This window comes from Protopterus annectens, chromosome 8.part0 (genome assembly GCF_019279795.1).
Source record: "Protopterus annectens isolate FY-2018-M chromosome 8.part0, PAN1.0, whole genome shotgun sequence".
NCBI classification, from domain to species: domain Eukaryota; kingdom Metazoa; phylum Chordata; order Ceratodontiformes; family Protopteridae; genus Protopterus; species Protopterus annectens.
In genome coordinates this window covers 1,811,989,570-1,812,008,472 of record NC_056741.1, presented here as the reverse complement: position 1 = coordinate 1,812,008,472, position 18,903 = coordinate 1,811,989,570, and the positions used below count along the sequence as shown (strand labels likewise).

Below are 18,903 nucleotides of genomic sequence, written 5' to 3'. Positions count from 1 at the left end.
AAATAAAAACACAAGACAAATCTTCTCAGCTCAACACAGTGCTAGTCAAGAGTTCAGAGATCACAGGAAAATGCTTAAAATAATACTGTAGAATAGTCTGACATAAATACAGAAAGCAGCTAGACTAAATCCGACTACATTTCTATCTAACTCTATGAGCAATCACAGTTCTAAATAAATTTACATATAGAGCAAAGGCAAAGTACTGGTGAGTGATATTCTTCAGACAAAATCCAAAATGCTGTCTGATTCTCTCTCTCTGAGAAAGCCTTAAATATAATACATCACTGCTGACTCATTTTAAATTACATCATTCGCCTCTGGTTCCCAGGTTAACAGAAACTCAAGAGTTTTAACATTTTTTGATCTTGCACCTGGCCAGGAAACTACAGCAATAAAAGACATTATATATGTAAAATCTAGCAATTAACTCTTGTCTCAAAACAACAGATGGAATTCCTCAGTCCAGACATTATGTCTCTGAGCCTTGAGATCAAACAGTCATACAATGCTTGACGTATCAGCTTTCTTCCAGCAGAGTGCACTGTGGTTACATTTTTTGAAGTTCAAAATTTAACACAGTTTTCTTACATTTTAAGAGGACAAGCCTGTGGATTATACTCATATATACAATGACAGAATTCTCTACAAAATTCTACCTAGCTAGGCTGGCAGCCTTCACATAATCTTCACACATATGATGACAGCGCTTTTCACTAGAAGAAAAACAGTAAGACCTCGGTCCACTGGTGGCCTCCAGCAGAGGCTCAAAGTCTCCAAAGTGCTGCTGCTTCCACTTTTCAGAACTGTAGCAAATGGGCATGCACCTATGTTCTATCAGCTGTTCAACATTGAATCCTTCACCATATGTACAATCAATGTTCAAGACTGAATCCTTTACCACATGTACAATCAAAAATTAATATCCCTACTCATAAGGCAGCATTAGCCAAGACTGATGCTCTCAGGAGTTTCATGTTCCCTGATATGCAGCAACTTTGGAATTAGAATAACAATGTTTGAGTTAGAGAGCAAGGTTACACCTCTATGGGGTGGGTGTGGGCGGTACCTTATCTCCAAAAAAGTCATTCTTTTTCTTTTTTATCTTTATTTTTATTTTTTCTTAATACCTGACTGTCAATACTGGAAATATGGACAGACCAGGTGTTGAAAAAGCAATAGTCAATGAATGCCTGCATATTCAGACCTGACATAACTATCACTGCATGCCCTACAGACTTCATAAATGGGGAACCTTTAGTTAGTTAGCTAGTTTTTTCTTTGTTAACTAGAATTAGTAGGCAGGACTACAGAAACTTTTCAGTCATCCTGGGGCAAACTCAAATACACTTGTTTCAATCAAGCACTGATAGTGTCAACTACAAATAGGACTGAGTCAATAAGTCACTGAACACAGTTTAGAATACAAGAGTAATCAATTCAACAGAAATTATTTCCAATGTTTGATGAGCAAATTAAACAAAAACTATTTATGGCACTTTTGTTAGAATCAGATAAAAACAGAAAGCCTGGGATTGTGACCTTACCATGGTGGAGATGCTTGAATGCCTCTGTAATCCTCAGAGTTATCCAGATGGAGATTTGTGCTCCTAGTTTTTTTTACCATTGATAAACTGATCCAATAGGGAGGTCCAGTGGAGCAATCTAATTTCAGAACCTTAACTGGAATGTGGAAACTGGGACCCATCACTGGTGCCAGTGGTTGGTACTTACTGGCAAGCACCTGTTGCCTTGAGTGATTCAGACAGACTTGTTAGGCTTAGTCTAAAAAGCTGCATGGAGGCACCACATGTGCTCACCACCTGCAAGGTCGAAAGTTAGGTATGATGCCGCCATAGTGGCAGTTGAGGAATGGGACAGAAAAAAACAGATGGGCCTGCTCTCTCTCTCGAAGCACTACCAAAAAATACTGTTGAGGCTAGACCCATCTCTGTAAATGAGAACACTTTGCTGATTAAAAGCCACCACCATGGCAAAGAAGTGAAAGAGAGCTGGTAAGAAATTGTTGATGCACTGGTTATTATTGGGATGTCATGGTTAATGCACTTTGTTAATGTAGTGTGGAAGGCAAGGACAGAACCCTCTAGACTGACAAACTGGGGTGGTAGCCCCCATTTGAAATGAGGGGAAAGTGACGCGTGTTTCAGTTACAGAGGCAGAATGTATCTTAACCTTTCTGGAAAGCCTATATCAGGGTGCTGGAAAGAAAGCTCTATCCAACTGCTGATCCCCTGATTCAGAAGAAGCAACATGGATCGAATATTGTCTGTGGAACAGTGGATCTTCTCTTTGTTCATACATGGATACTTTGTGGAGCAATGTGAGTTTGAGAATCCTGTCTAGATGTGCTTTTTGGACCTAAAGAAGGCAAATGCCTGCATACCTCTTAACACATGGGGTTCCAAACCAATGCTAAGTGCCACTTTGTGTACATATATATATATATATGCATATCTATATATACATATCTATCTATATATATATATATATATATATATATATATATACACACATATATATATATATACACACATATATATATATATATATATATATATATATATATATATATATATATATATATACATATATATAAAACAAGACGGCGCAGTTGTGCAGCGGTAGTGCTGTCACCTCACAGCAAGAGGTTTCCAGTGCAATTCTTGACTGGGGTGCCTTCTGTATGGAGTCTGCATGTTCTCCCTGCGTTCGTGTGGGTTTTCTCCAGGTGCTACAGTTTCCTCCCACGTTACAAAGACATGCGTCTGGAGCATTTCTCCCCGGGCCTCTGCTGAAAATTGACTTTGTTCCAAGTCGGACTTTCCCGGTAAACAAAATGTTAAACAAAAAATAAAAATAAAAGATCTGTGTCTGTATGCTTGGCATTAAGACAAATACACTCAAGGCGGGCACAGAACGCCATCAAGGGAGCATCTTGCCTCCCCCTACTGTTTATGATTTTAATTGGCAGGATTATCAAAGTGCAGACAAGCTTTGGATAGTATCCAGTTTGGGAATATCAGGGTTACATTTCTATTCCCTGCAGATAATGATGTTCTCTTGGACTCAAGTGACTGTGATCTCTGCACCACATTGGAGTGCTTTATATTGCATATGAAGATGATACAATGAAATTCAGTACCTTAAAATCAACCAGTATGGTTCTTTTCTTGAAGAAAGTGGACTGTTCTTTGTAAGTTAGGTGGAAGCAGCTACTTCAAGCGGAGGTAATTTAGTACCTTGGGGTCTTCTTCACAAGGAATCAATAAATGTACCAGCAGATGGGTGAATGGATCATTCTAGTGAAGCAGAATCTGATTCGTAGGCTAACACTCTCAGTTTACTGGTCAGTCTATGCCACTATCCTCAGCTATGGTCACAAGCTTTGCATAGTGGTCAAAAGAATGAGACTATAGTACAAAAGGCAGAAATGAGGCTCCTTTGCAGGGATGTTGGGCTCATTGTCATAAAGCGGTGACTAGTTCAGCAGTCTTGAAAGATATCAGAGTAGGGCAGCTGCTCCTCTGGATTGATACGAGTCAGATGAGATGGTCTAGGTATGAAGTAAAGATGTCTCTTGTCACCTCATGTGGAAGGTGTAAGAGGAACGGCCCAATGGAAAGAGACCTTGGGGCAGACTCTGGACATACTGTAGGGATTACATATGAGAAATAGCCTGGGAATGCTTGGGAATCCCCGATGAGCTGGAGACTATTATACAACTATGGAGTAGTACACTCTTGTCTTGCTCAGCTTGCTACTGCCATGATACTGATCAGGACAACTGCTTTAGAAAACGGACAGATGGAGGTATTATTCACAGACTGAAATACTGACGTTATGCTCTTTTATTGAAATAACATTTTCATACTAGTGGTTCAGGAGGGTAGGTGCTAGTCATCTGGCTAATACCTTAATGCATTACTGGCTACATGCCCATGCTTGCACCACCACTGCCATGTAGCCACAAGGATGGTGGTAAATAGATCATGCTTAGTAGGAAGATGCAGCCTCAGGTAAGTACACAGTATATGAGTGTTCTCCTTTGCATGAATGGAGTAAAGATTTGTTGACCAGCTGTCAAACATTCTTTTAAATTTTCAGTGGTGGCAAAGCAAATTGACAAATGACAGAGTATCAAAAAATTAAAGTTGGAAAAGGTCTACATGAAGTCAGTTGCTTAAACCTTTATCGCTGTCCAGCAAATGATTAACCACATGTGCAGAAATTCATTACATCTTCTGAGAGCTAACTCTCTTAAGTACCTGTGTCAACACTAACGTATCTACATAGATCTCAAAGCTAAAATCAACTTCTACATTCTGTGGGCAACAAACAAAAACTTTTAAGAAGACTGTGAAAAACATATTTTCAGACTTTGTAATACCTCCACATTCTCCTTCTGAATTACTGCCTGTTTTCTGAGATTTATCCAAAGTAGTGTAAACAAAAAATACTGCTTACCACGTTTTAAATGTATTACTGATTTCAAGTCCACGTATTCAAAGTCTTCTCTAGACAACAGTAGCAGCAGACAGAAATATACACACAAAGAAAAATTAAGTGGACCCGACAGCAACCTTTTTTCTTCATTTCAAAAATTCCCACAACTAGCTCGCTCACTTATAAAGGCTAATATAAAACTATAAATGACACCATCATAACTATGCCCACTCCTACATTAAAATGCATATACATGTTACTGGGTTGTACAGACAATTAAATAAAAATTTTGAAAGAGAAAGAAAACTATTTCCACTTTTCTGTGTTTAACCTAATTCCCCAATAACTCATGGATAAATGATGCACTTTTCAATCTGTTTTGAACTTCACAATACTAATCACACTGCATTGTTCTCCTGTCAACCACTATTCATTTTTGTTGCTTGCAATCCTTTTGTGGTAGCACAACTCTGTTCTGCAGTAATTTCAAAGCATGCGAGACAATTATAAAATAAATAATTTGTATATAGAATGTAACCATATACATAGCTGTGTACTTATGTACTGCACTCGTCTCTCTTACCACGCAAGTATTATCTTCAGTAAACAAACTTGTGCATATGAGTGCAATATTCAAACATACTTTGCCAGATAGCATGCATTTTTCAAAAATAATAGTGACTCACTGTCTGACGTTTCTTTTGCTTTTGGAGTGGAGCTACCCACAGCACTGTCTGTGTTCTTTAGTGTGGACTGAGTCACATCTTCCATGTCATCCTCTGGAGTGACCAGCTTCATCAGGCTCTGGTTACAAACATTTGCCACCTCCTTAATACCTGAATTACACCAGTCAAGGAAAATTTCATTATGAAAAGTTCAGCTGGCAGTGTGTTACACACTCAGTCACTGGTCCTGCTACAGTGATTCTAAACTGTATCCACCAGGAGTTGTTTAAATGAAGGCAGGCAAATGGATGACTGTTCAAATGGTCACCCTTGGCAACTATGACAAGTCTGTAAACAAAATGCACTAAGGACTTTTTGCAATGGATTTCCTCAATTCAGGCATAACTGCATAATTTCTTAAGATGCATGCTGTAGTGGTAAACTAACTAATGTACAGCTTATACATTACATATACAACTGCTTTAAACTGTACAATACATGCAAAACTGAAAACATTTACATTAAGTAAATAGTTTTGTTAAAAACTGAATAAAAAGGGGGTCCTAAGGGCAGAAAAGGTACAAATACTGGGTGCATTTAAATGTATTTCATATTTTTCCATTGCCACAGCTGCACTGATATTACACATCTTGATACAGAAGATGTTGGCACAGAAAAGTGGTTTTGCAGATTCAAGGTAAAGGGTATTTTTAAGTGTCTTGATGCACACATTACAGATAGGCATGGATATAGTCCATTTATGGATTAAAATATTTTAAAAATGTGTACTGAAATGTGACAGGATGCAACTGTTCACATAAATTGGACACATATAGCTAGATTTTCATATGTTAGTCACAAGTCAAGTAAGGTGGACTGATATGTTTTTTCCTTATAAAAACTGTAAGCTCGTATTATTGAGTTGAGGCTTTTATCACCTCCAAGCATATATACTTCATCGTAACAAAAATATATTTTTTACAACTCGTACAAGTGTCTGTTTATTTGAAGTGTTTTATCATGCTTGTGTGACTTATCTTTTGCACCAGTATATGTGGTGCAGGAAGTTCCAATTAGGATCTTCATTCTAACAGCATTTTCTTTAAACCACACGATAAAAAGACAAAAGCCATTTGCAAATCATTTTTCCCACGCTGATGAAACTGAGGGTGACCTTTAACCTCAGTGACATCAACTCAAGGAAAACATAAGATGTGTCCATAGACTTTTTAAGAGATGCTTGCTGCGCACGTGCACAACACGCGTCCATTAAAGTCTGCGGATCCATGCCTGATATGGGGTCATCTATTTGGGCTGTAGTTTAAAAAAAGAAAATATTTGTGAAGCTTATCATTGAAACAACGACCCAAATAAATACGGGTTAGACAATGACAAAATGCAATGTGGCACTTAACTCCCCAGATGCTACAATGTATTATCTAATTGTAACAAACACTTTAAAAAATATATGCTATAAAAATAAGTGATGGTTTTAAAGACATGCTAAAAAAATAAAATGGGCCCAAAAAGCTAAGTTACTTGCACTTATTTTTCTCTTGGGAATCTTATTTGTAGAAGGCTGTTGTTCTGTTATATCAAGTTCATAAAAATGAGATTAAAAACAGGATTTTAACCAAGTTATTTTAAGAAGGCTCTCACTTAAAACCAGAATTGATATTGCTAGGCAGACCTTAGTTTCTTTCAGCAAACAGGAAATGGGCAAACTCAGCTAAGTAAACTACAAGATATTTTTTTTTCTAGAAGGTGTTAGCTAAGTAGACCTAGACAAGTAATTCAGATCTCCCTATGGAAATTAATTCTGGACAAAATACTTACAACTATTCAGGCAAATTAAACTAAGTGGGTAAAAATGATGCAGCTCAGAGGTTTCTGCAGGATGGTCCCTCTCACTACACCGAAATAATAATTCTAAGTGACAGCACTGACTTAAGTACCCTCAAAAGAAAAAAATATAAACATGGTTTTGTATGCATTTCATTTTTTCTCTCTTCTGATCCCAGTGGCATTTTATTTAAAGATTAATGTGTTAGGAGATTATAAAAAGTGTTTAATATGCTTGCTTGGCAGCTGACAAAAAACACGCCTTCTTGAGTTTAACAGAGACACTCATTACTGGAATCTTTGTAGGCAGCGGTTTGAAAACTCGTACATCACAGTGTTTTTTTAATGGTCTAGAGTTGCTGCTGCTAAAAATGGTATATTGTGATTATACTCAAGTTGCTTTCTATATGTGCAGGTGTGTAAACTTTCTCAAATAAATTAAAGTTGCAATAGATTACAGATCTGCATCCAAATTTTTTTCTAAGGGTTCCGTAATATGTTGTTAGTAATTTTAAATACCCATTAAAGAAAATACATAAAAAGTTTTATTAGTAGATAACATACAAATTAGGCTTTAATATATTAACGAGCTATTTCGTGTACTTCAGAGTGCAAGGTCGGATTCCCCTCAATCTCCATTATTTCTTGCTACTGTATAATTCTCAGCAAGTCATTTAACTAAACTGAGACACTTATCAAGTTGCATGTTCAAGCCCTGCTTGGGCAAGTGAAAAACGTCTGTCAAAAAATTGTGTGCAATAATAAAATCTACTTCCTTATAAGCCTATCATCCAAGTATGAATTCTTTATTACAATGTATTTAATGTATTATATTTTAAAACAGTGGCAACGCATTTTAGTTCTTTGCAAAAATCCAAGTTTTAACAACATTTATTTTCTTGAACTAAAAGGTAGGGCATACATTCGTATACCTAAACGCCAAGTACATACTGTTTTGTAATGTGTCACATGACTTAGGGTTTAAACAAAATTTTCTAATGGTATATTTTTACCCTAAAAAAGGGCATCATGTATTACAAAGTCAGCAGCCCTAAAATGTATACTGCCTTTTGCAAACATTTTGTAAATATTCCTAAGTGGTACCATAGATTTCAAATTTGATTATAGTTAACAATATGAAAATCAGAGCACCCATTTTATTGGCCAGCAAATATTAAAACCAAAACTTTGAAGAATATTAAAAAATAAAACTGAAATTCTACTGCACCCCTCATCCCTAATCTTTGGTCTTTCCAAAAAACAAAAATAACATGAACAGAATATTTAAAAAAATGGACTGAAAAAAAACCTCTGCATTGAAACAGTTTAAGCTTGTTGAATGCCTTGCTCCTGAAACATTAAATTCAATCATAAAGCTGAGCCCACATAACAATACACTGAAAAACTTATAAAATATCAGCAAGACCACTTAGCTCAGACATAAAGGGGTCCAAATGGTGAGATGATTCACTCACAAAGCAAAGCAGGGTAGTATTGCTGGAACTGAAGACATTCTCAAGTCTTGGTGAGTACCTTCACAAGGTAGATCCTGTTGTTTTTTTTTTCTTTACAAAATCTCATAAAAATCCAAAAAACAACTTGTGAACTTATTAGGAACAAAAGAAGCATGTGCGCTAGTAATCCTAAATCACACCACTCTTTTAGTTATGTAGAATTCTGTTAAAAACATCCAAATACATAAAACTGATAAGCGCTTTTGTCTTAAGGCATTCTAAGACTTCCTTCAGATAATAAGAATTCATTCATTCGGCCATTTTATACAAAAATAAGTCAAATGACCATTTTGCGACAAAATTTTTAAAGTGACCTAGCTGGAAAAAACAAGTGGTTACCTATACATAGTAATTGTTGCTATGTAAAATAAATAAGTAAAATAAATAAAATCCAACACTATTTCAAAAAGCAAAAAAAAAAAATTTTTTTTCATCAAACAAGTGTCTTTTAAATTTTGGAGCAAAATGGTCATTTAATTTCTTTTTGTATAAAATGGCTGACTGAATGGATTCCTGTTATCTGAAGAAGTCTTAGAATGCCTTGGACAAATGCATTCATCAGTTTTATGAACTTGGATGTTTTCTAATGAAATTATACATGAAAAAAACAGCAGTATGATTTAGGATTGCTAGCATCTGTGCTTCTTTTCTTTTACAAAATCTCACCAAGGCGACACTGATATATATGGACTGTATTTTATATAGCATACATCATGGAAAAAAGTAGAGTCAAAAAATAAGAAATACAGCAGGGTGCACAAGACCCAGGATAAAAAGTGCCCAATCCTGTTAAGTGCTCTGGTGCCAAGACTGGAAAAAAATGACACTGCTGAATCCTCAAGACACTGAAACATTTCTACAAGGAGGTTAGGTCAGGCTCAGGGGAAGGACGCCCCTACCCCCACATTGTAGAAGGAAATAGTAATCTACAAAAATCAGAAAAACTGATAGTCCAAAGAACAGCCATAGAAATGCTAGAGTGGACCACTGAGGATAAGAAAGAAATTATGTACTGTTGCTATTAGGCAGGAAGCCCAGAATTTCTGGACAGAAGATGTACAAAAAGATTAATACAGAAATTAGAGGAAAGAAAAATACTTGTACAAGAAAAACTGTCAAAAGCTTCAAATGCAGATTTGTGTTCATTAATACAACAGATTCATGAAAAACATTATATAGCCCAAGGAACCTTGGGCCATTTGGAAAAAGAAGTGACTGAGGAAGTGCAAAAATAAAAATAACAAAATTTAAAGATTTTTTAAAGGTATAAAAAAAGAAATATGGATGTGGAAAAGAAAGATATGATATGGTGCAATATTTATGCAAAGGAGAAATCCAAATTAATCAATACAAAAAAATCAGCCCCAAAGATATTCAAAGATAAATACAGGCAAAGGCACCCAGACATGGAAAATTTCACAATACAAAAAATAAGATCACAAAGGGGGAAAGTAGAACAGAAGATTAGTAAAGAGAAGTTAAAAATTAGAAGCAGAAGTTATGGAATGCTTCCAAAGTGAAGGATTTGATGTAGAAAGTATAACACAGGTTATATCACAGCATGATGGAATAGTGAAGCCCCCAAGTACGGAGAAACAGGAGTAGCAATAGACATCTGAAAAAGAAATATGGACATGGGAAAGAAAAAGAGATTTAATATGGCGCAATATTTATGCAAAGGAGAAAAAATTAATTAATACAAAAAGAACAGCACAAAAGACATTTGAAGAAAATACAGGCAAAGGCATCTGGATATGGAAAATTTTACTCTACCAAAAAATAAGAAAACCAAGACAGAAAGTAGAAAGAAGGATTAGTAACAGAGAATTTAAAGAAATAGAAACTGAGGTCATAGATTACCCTTGACGTGAAGGATTTAGTGCAGCAAATCTGACTCTGATAATACCACAGCAGGATAGAATAATGAATCTCCAAATTAAGGATAAACCAGTGTAGCAGGAAACATCTGATCAGTTGCCATATGAAAATAATTTGGAGCCTTCAGTAGGAAATCAGAATAAAAGTTCAGTTGGAGTTGCACTATAAGGGAAGCTCAGGAAACTGTGGCAATACTGACGCAGTCAATTTTGTGGAGTGATAGGCCAGTGAGTTCTAATATGAAAGATCAACAGTCGACACAGGATGAAAATGAAGAGAATATGGCACAGGTGAACACACACGGTGCCGAAGCCAGAGATTCCACCACCAAAATTTTTATTTGTTTAGCGCATTCATCCATATATAACAAGACTTCATCAGAACACAATCAAGCCAACATTAACACTTTAAATACCCCAGCCTGCACTCTGATTGGTTGACAACCAACCCTCATTTCCAACAAACTATAAATGTAAAAAATATGTTGATAAAATATATATACACACACTCTTGTAAAAATTGTAAATATGCTTATATAAAAAACATCCTCTTTTTCTTTATACATAAAATATGTACAACGACCTTTCAATAAGTCCACACATAAAAAATATCACTTTGTATATAAAAAATTCCACATTTTATTCCAGATACTAATGTATCATGTAATACAATCCACAAAAATCCATTTCGTATCAATATGGTTGAAGCATTGGAATTCAGAGAGTTGCTATGGCAACTTAGGGTGAACACCACTGTATTTCCTGGGCTTAATGATCAATGTTACATTAATAATGCAGTTAAATTAAAGGCAGGGTTAGAATTACAGGGATGGCATGTGTTTCCTTCACCTCTTGATCTGTCTCCCCCATGTTTCAACCATATTAATATGAAATGGATTTTTGTGGATTCCATTATATGATATCATGTTAGCATCTGGAATAAGATGTGGAATTTTTTACATACAAAGTGATATTTTTTATGTGTGGACTTGTTGAAAAGTTGGATATTGGCAAGGGATTAGGATTACGCTGGCATGTATTTATATTCCACCTAAAACTGCTATTTTGGAGCTTAAGAAAATTATGAGAAATAATCGGCTTTCAGCGGGGAATATTAATTGTAGGTTTGTAATGGAATTTGATTTGCAACAATGAAGATATATCGGGGGGGGGGCTAGAATGGACTATTTCTGAAGAAATTTATGAAAATATTTGGCATTAAAGATGTGAATTCAGTATTCATATTATTCCCTAAGATACAATAACTGATCTAACCTTGATAGAAATTATATTTCATAGGAACATGTGCATTTAAATGATAACTTTGATATACATCCAATAATTATTTCAGATCCTGCACCAATAATTACTAAGATAAAAATGCAGAGTAATGAAGTAAAGGTGAGACACTGGTGTCTTCCCTAACCAACTGTTTAAAAGAGAATAATTTAAGGAATGGGTAGTGGAAATTATCCAGAAGTTATTAGGGAAGATCGAAAGTACTTCAGAAGTGATAGTGAGTGTGACAAAATGAAAGTTGTATTTAAAAATATGATATTAATAAAAGGAAAAGTGATCTGGTTAAGAAGTAATGAGGATAATTTGTCAGGGTTGACAAAGGATAAAGTACTACAAAATAAGGGGAATCTCACAGAACAAGAAGAGGTACAACTGCAGTGTGCTAAAGAAAAAATAAAGAGCACCTGGATAATATGAATGAATTTAGAAATATTACTATTAAGCAACTGTTTTTGATAACTTCAGAGCACAAAAACTTTTGTCATAATAACTCAGTCAACACAAAGTAGAAAGTGTTGTTGCCAAACTTAAGGAGACTAAAATAAGAAAAATAATCAGAAATCCTATACAGGTTTTAAAGATATTTCAGAAATTTTATAAAAAGATGTATAAATAATAGAAATACGGAGATCAAGAAAAAGCACAAATATAAATATTTATGGAAGATTAAATATGTTAGAAGTAGATGAGACTCAGCAACTAACAGTTAAGATAGGAGGAGATGAGATAAAAATGGTGATGTATAACCAAATATACAGAAAAGTCCCCATGAATAGATATTTAGAAGCTAGGAAGCAAAAAAGTGATAAAGATCTGGAAGGTTTTGTTTAACAGTATTTTAAAAGAAGAGGAGGCACTAATATCCTGGAAACAGCTGTAGTGTATATAATGCCTAAAAGGCAGCAAAGACCCATCTGTTCCAGCTTCATATAGGTCCATTTCAGTTTTGAACCATAATTATAAATAATTTATGTATATAATGGCTAAAAGAATGGCAAAGGCGATACTAAATTTGATAGAAATTAACCAATGTGATTTTGTAGAGGGGAGGCAAACATTTGAAAACATTAATAGAACAATGATGATCCTGAGGGAAACATAGTAAGAAACTGCCATTGTTATTGGCAGGTCTTGATGCAGACAAAACATTTGACAGAGTAAGCTAGGACTTTATAAGTAAGGCAATGGAAGTGCGAACATTTCCTGATACAATAATAAGGTTAATTAGAAGGATATTTGAGGGATCAGAAGCAAAAGTGAAAGTGGTAGGTACCTCTCTGATAAATTGTGTCTGCACTGAGGAACCAGGCAGGGATGTACTCTATCCCTTTTGTTATTTGCATTACATTTAGCACCACTGGCAAAGAAAATAACAGACTCAGAAATTCAGGACTATAACTGGTATGGTATTCAAGAAAAGTTGGCTTTATTTGTAGATGACATTATTTTGTACTTGATGGAACCAGAAAAAAAACATATCAGTGTTGTGGAATATTCTGAGACCGTTCCATTTTTTTTCAGGATATAAAATGAATGAAAATAAAGCATAGGCTATAGCTATAAACTATGTGCCCACATATGAATTGGTTCAGCAATACCCACATTTATGGGGACATAATAAAATTAAGTATTTAAGAGTAAGGATTAAAATGGATTCAGTTATCAAAGTTAATGATATGTGGGAAGAGACTAAACAAAAATTAATACAAAAACTAAGAAAATGGAAGGTCTTGCCTATGCATATGGACATCAAGATACAAGCAGTACAAATGTTTTTATTCCACTAAGTTTTATACACAAGTCAGACATTTTTATTAACCAGAGGTCAAGTAGTGTATAGCAATTAATAAAGAGTTAAAAGATTTTATTTGGGAGGGGAAAAGGCAAGAGTCAAGTGGGATACGTTGATCTTCCCAAACGAACAACGTGGTTTAAGATTATTTGAGTGAAAGTATATTTTAGAGTGACACAGTTAAGGCTCTTATACATAGCATAAATAGAAAGCTACAATTCAAAGTGGAAAGGGATGATGATGATGATGATGATGATTATGATAAAGCAAGGAGTAATTCAAGAAATAAAAAAAAGAATGGGATTTTGGCTGCAGATCTTTAAGGAGAATAGTAACAGTCATACAGACTGTTATATTCATAAAGTACCATAAAGTATAGTAAGAACTAAGTCAACACAGGAATGGATAAAGTGGATTCTGCCAGTAGGGATGATTGCAATTAGGAGTACAGAGAACTCACAAGAGGGGGCTGGTATTTACCGGAGGAAGATGGTAAAGGAACCAATGTATGGGGAATTAAGAATTATTTATGGAAAGGTAACAAAATCAGAAGAGGCCAAGAAGACATTTGGATTGCAGGCCGGTGACTGCCTTCCTTATCATGGATTGATATCAGTGTACAGCCAAAGAGAAAGGGATAAGGGAATTATAAATGAAAGACCTGCACTGGTTGAGTTTGTCATTGAATCAATAACTGAAGCTCCAGTTAAAAAAGAATAATTAGTAGAACATACAAAATATTGCAAGATAACTATAGGAATCAATCAGAAGAGGTCAGAAAAGATTGGGAAGAGAGATTAGATATGCAATTCACAAAGGAATAATGGTATGACATATGTATGGCTCCCAAATATGCTAGAAAATCTAGAAGATTTGAGATTTTGGTGGAACTGTTTGCTTATATACTTTTATACCCCAAGCAGACTCCAAACAAATTTTCCTCAGGTAGATGGCAAATGCTGGAGGTATGATGGGGAGGAAAAGAGGTAACTGAGAATATATGTTCTGTGAGTGGAATGAGCTGGCAGACTTTAAAAACTCCCTACAGAGTACTCTGTCATGAATACTGGGTAAGCACATCAGTGTATCTAAGGAAATGATTTTCTGACCTGGAATACAGCATCTGAATTGCCTAGGCACAGGAAGGTCTTGTTAAGTTTAATTCTGGTGATTGCCAAAAAAAGCAATTACTAGAAAATGAAGTAGTGAACATTGTAATACTGATAAAAGAAGAGGAAGTGGGATCTTTAGAAAAGAGTAGGAGTAAATTACATACAAAATGGAGACTGAGAACAATGCATGCAGAAAAATGTTGTGGAGGAAGAATTAATTTTAACAGAAGGCAAGAACTGAACAATTTATATGTTTCTTAGATTATATGATATATAACAATAGATATGAATTATAATGTTTGTAAATGTGAATTTAATATAGTTTGATTAACTTCTATAAAAATTTAAGTGCGCCTATGTCACAAGTGATAATTCAATAAAGGTGTTTAAAAAAAGATAGTGCCTAAGTTGTCTGTGGACATCCAACGTATGGAGTATCCTTTCTTCTTCATTTTTAGGTTTTGGAAAGAAAACAGGGACATGGATAGCTTATCTGAAAGTATACCTGGCTATCACTTTAGGCATAAATGAAGGATGAGCTCTTAAGGAAACCCCATCTTTGTGTCAAATGAAGTAAGTCTGACCCACCATGGCTGTTTGCAACTCAGACAGTCTTCTTGCAGAGGTCAGAGTAATTAGCAAGCCTGTCTTCCATGTCAACAACCTCAAGCCAGTCTAATCAGCTGGTTGAAATGGAGCAAGAATTAATTTTTCTAACACAAAATTAAGACCACAAGGAGGAACCACATATTTTCTAAGAGGCTTTAAATGTAGCAGTCAGAGGGAGAGCATGTTCAGACATGATGAAATGGTCGAAAAATGAACTGTGATTTAAGAGTAAGACAGGCCACAGAATAGCAACTCATAAAAATAATGTAATGTAAAACCAAAGAAATACCAGTCTTGAACAGGTACTGTATTCATTTCTTGACACTAGCTACAAAACATTTTCCTTTTACTAACATATGATTTTCTAGTTTCAGATTTTCTTGCTTCCATTAATACCTGCTGCACGTTGTCAGAAAAAGGTACCTAAAAAGTATTAAAATTCTATCATCCAAGCAGTCAACTGTAATTGTTTGGGAATGGGATGTATCAAAACAACTCTGGTCTTGTGTGAGTAAATCTAGTCTTTGAGGAGGCTTGTGATAAATGCCTGCACCATTTCCAAAAGAATGGAGAACCACTGTTGCCTTAGCTAGAAAGGAGTGACCACAATGATTATGGGGAGTCCTTCTTAATCTTTCGAATGACACTGAATATTAGTGAAAAGGGTAGAAAAGTACACAGAAACATTCCAGTCCAAAGAAAATAAAATGTATCTGTCTTGCAGGCCTTTCTGCACAGAGTCCTGGAGCAGCATTTAGCCAACAGATCGTTGTGAGTTGAGGCAAAAAGATCTGTCTGTGGTGTTTCCCATACTTGGATCAAATCTAGGAAGACCCTCTGATTCAATTTCCATTCTTGAGGAGCTGCCACACAGTTTGCTCTAATGGTATGTAAGATGCTTATTAAGTGAGATTGTACTAAATAGCTATATCCCAGGCTACCATAGCTATTTATGCACAAAGGGTGATATTTGTGCTCCTCCTTGGTTATTTACGTACCACAGCATGTTTTCTGTAAAGCCTGCTGTGACTGACTGTGCTGGATCAGTAAGAGAAGTTAGTAGACCTGGAGTATGAGAAATTTGGTGTTACTACCACAAAATCTCCCTTTTCACAAAGCAAAGAACTGGAATCTGAAATGTCAAGGGACATTGGTGCTGGAACTATAAGGATTTAGGCATCAATGGAATTTTCTCATATGGAGTCTTGCAAGAGATATCATTACTATCACAGAGCCTAAGAAAATCCTTGCTGGGACTGTAGTCTTTGTGGAAAAATGCAGAAATACATGTAAATGCAGATCAATTTTTTTCCTGTGGAAGAAAAGCTATTTGAACAAACAATCCAGTCGAAATTAGTTAAACAAGACTTCTATAGCTTCTCATGGAATCCCCAACACTGAAGGTGATAACAATGACATTGCCACCCAGTTTAATGACTATTTCACCTCCTCCATCCAAACGTTATTCAACAATTTCCACATTACTATGACAAATACCCCCAAATACAAAACTGTCACCATAAGACCTTGCCAAATTGAATCCCACCAATCTCACTGCTGATAAACTCCCCACTGATTACCTCAGGATTTTCACCTCTGCCATCATCTACTCCCCATTGTTTACCTCAGGATTTTCACCTCTGCCATCACCTACCCTATGTCCATACTCATCAATAGATCCATAGCTGAACACACTGTCCCCCCTCTCTGGAAAATTTCTTACGTTGTCCCCTACACAAAGGTGGTTCCTCAACAGAGTTTAGTAATTATTGCACCATAACTACTATTTCCCCTATCAAAAATCTTAGAAAAATGTGTACACACCCAACTACTGAGTTGTCTTCTTCAATATAACCTGCTAGCAAATTTTCTCTTATATCCTTTACTGACCATGTCAACTAACAAAAAAATCTCAGTAACATAGTATCTGTTGTCTTCCTAGACCTGTCAAAGGCATTTGACATGGTATCCCACTGCAAATTATTTTCGACTCTCCCTGAGCTCAATCTGGGTAACTCCTCTCTACTGTGTTTAAAAATTATCTGTCCCTCTGGCAACAAGCTGTTAAATGGCATAACTCTCTCTCCCCTCTCCTTCCAGTGGGACAAGGTGTTCCGCAAGGATCCATTCTTGGTCCCTTGCTATTTTCCATCTTTACCAATAACCTCCCCTTGGCTACCCAACAAACTACTATACTATAGTACAATATGCTGATGACACCATCCTTATTTACTCAGCCCCACTCTCTACAATTACTCCAAGATAGAACCCAGGAAGCCTTCACTACTATAGAAAAATGGCTAAATTCCTCCCAACTCATACTAAACTCATCTAAGACCCAACTCACGATCTTCCACCCATCCAAAACTTTTACCCCTACCTAGCCATTCTTAATAACAGCCTCCAACAATACCCTTATCACACCAGCAACTCAAGCCAAGCTACTAGGTGTAACTATTGACCAAAACCTAAAATTCAACAAACATATAGCACTAACAATTTTCAAAGTTCATAAAAAACTAGGTTCACTCTACTGCTGCAAGAGCTTCCCCAAACAGGAATCCCAAATCACTCTCTCATACCCATCTACTCTCCACCTTACTATATGCTTCCCCAGTTCTAATTATCCTAAACAAATCTGACCTTCTGAAACTATCTACCTGCTACAATAAAATCTCAAAATGTGCAATCAATGCTAAGTTTTTTCTCACCACTGTCTCTCCCTAAGACAACTAGGATGGTTAAAGCTCCCTAACCTACTAAAATACAATCAAGATCTACTGACCTATCAACTGCTATACCAATCAAATAAAATACCTGCCCTCTCTGGTCTGCTCACTTTCCATAATACTGCACGTCAACTAAGATCTTCCAATACCACCCTACTGACTATTACCAATTTCTTACATAGCACAGGCCAATCCCTTTATTCCTATGCAGTTGCTAAGGCCTGGAACTCTCTACCCCCTGACATTAGATGTCTAAATAGTAAACATACTTTCAAATCCCTACTAAACGATCTCCTATTCAAAACGTTGGATATGTTCCTGTACAAAACCAGACTAATTTCACCTGTTCCTGATTTTCAACATCCCTAGAGCACAGGTGTACTTGTGTAGTTTCACTTAGTGCATAGTACTGTGAACCAGGTATTTAGGCCACCTTTATAGTTATGATTTCTAGTTTATGCCCCAGTTTGCCTATGGAAACTTCTTTTTGAATTTATGTTCAAGCAATTATATATTTGTTGTATAATATCATTTGTAAAACTCTGATTTCATTCCTTTTATATGTTCTATGCTCTTTGTACAAAAGAGCTATGTTTATATAATTTATTATTATTGTTATATGCCGTGGTGGTGCAGCGGTAGCATTGTTGCCTCACAGCAAGAGGTACTCCCATTCGATTCTCGGCAGGAGCATCTTCTGTGTGGAGTTTGCATGTCCTCCCCGCAGTGGAGTGGCATTTGAAAGACATGCGTAGAATGGGCGTGCCTTCGCTGAAGGTTGGGTGTCGATCTGGCACCTCGGCACCTGTAGAAAATCTACTGCCAATCATTAGCGGACCGGAGTTCCGCTGTGGCGACCCCTAACCAGAAAAAGCCGAAAGAAGATTATTTTTATTATTATTTTTTTTTTTATAATTTTTTACTTTAATTCTCCCTGGCTTTTCTCCCTGGGCCTCCGCTGAAAACGGTCACCTTGTGTCCAGTCGGACTGACCCGGTAA

At 36.1% G+C, this 18,903-nt stretch overlaps 1 protein-coding gene across 2 annotated transcripts in view; it reads right to left on the bottom strand.

Moving 5' to 3' along the window:
• The window catches only part of VAC14 (VAC14 component of PIKFYVE complex), a 3,391,123-nt gene that overhangs the window by 2,929,050 nt on the left and 443,170 nt on the right, over nt 1-18,903 (bottom strand). For both annotated transcript variants that reach the window (XM_044081299.1, XM_044081298.1), the window contains exon 9: nt 5,151-5,300. In XM_044081299.1, coding sequence (XP_043937234.1) covers nt 5,151-5,300 — 150 coding nt within the window. The remainder of the gene's footprint in view (nt 1-5,150; nt 5,301-18,903) is intronic.